At 43.2% G+C, this 250-nt stretch overlaps 1 protein-coding gene across 1 annotated transcript in view; it reads left to right on the forward strand.

Annotated features, from left to right (window-relative positions):
• Positions 1–155: 155 nt before the first annotated feature.
• Positions 156–250, forward strand: part of LOC119587215 — a 1,117-nt gene continuing 1,022 nt past the window's right edge. Inside the window, exon 1 of the mRNA XM_037935976.1 lies at positions 156–167. Coding sequence (XP_037791904.1) covers positions 156–167 — 12 coding nt within the window. The remainder of the gene's footprint in view (positions 168–250) is intronic.

The following is a 250-nucleotide window of genomic DNA, read 5'->3' on the forward strand; positions in this document are numbered from 1 at the left end:
TAAGATGATCGTCACACCATCATCATCTTTGAGAAAGATTCCAGTGATGATTTGTGTATTAAGAGAGAAAGGGAGCCTAGTCGGCGGTGTCTGCGAGTAGCAAGAGCAGTCGGTATATATACAGCCTCGCTTGCTCATGAGACAGAATGTCCAACATGAAGCTGCTGGTAAGGCGGACAGTACTCACGTTATGCAAAGCGCCTTTTGTTCCCTTCTTTAATACTTTTCATATTGGCTTTATGTCATTATG

The sequence above is a fragment of the Penaeus monodon genome, chromosome 22 (assembly GCF_015228065.2).
Source record: "Penaeus monodon isolate SGIC_2016 chromosome 22, NSTDA_Pmon_1, whole genome shotgun sequence".
NCBI classification, from domain to species: domain Eukaryota; kingdom Metazoa; phylum Arthropoda; class Malacostraca; order Decapoda; family Penaeidae; genus Penaeus; species Penaeus monodon.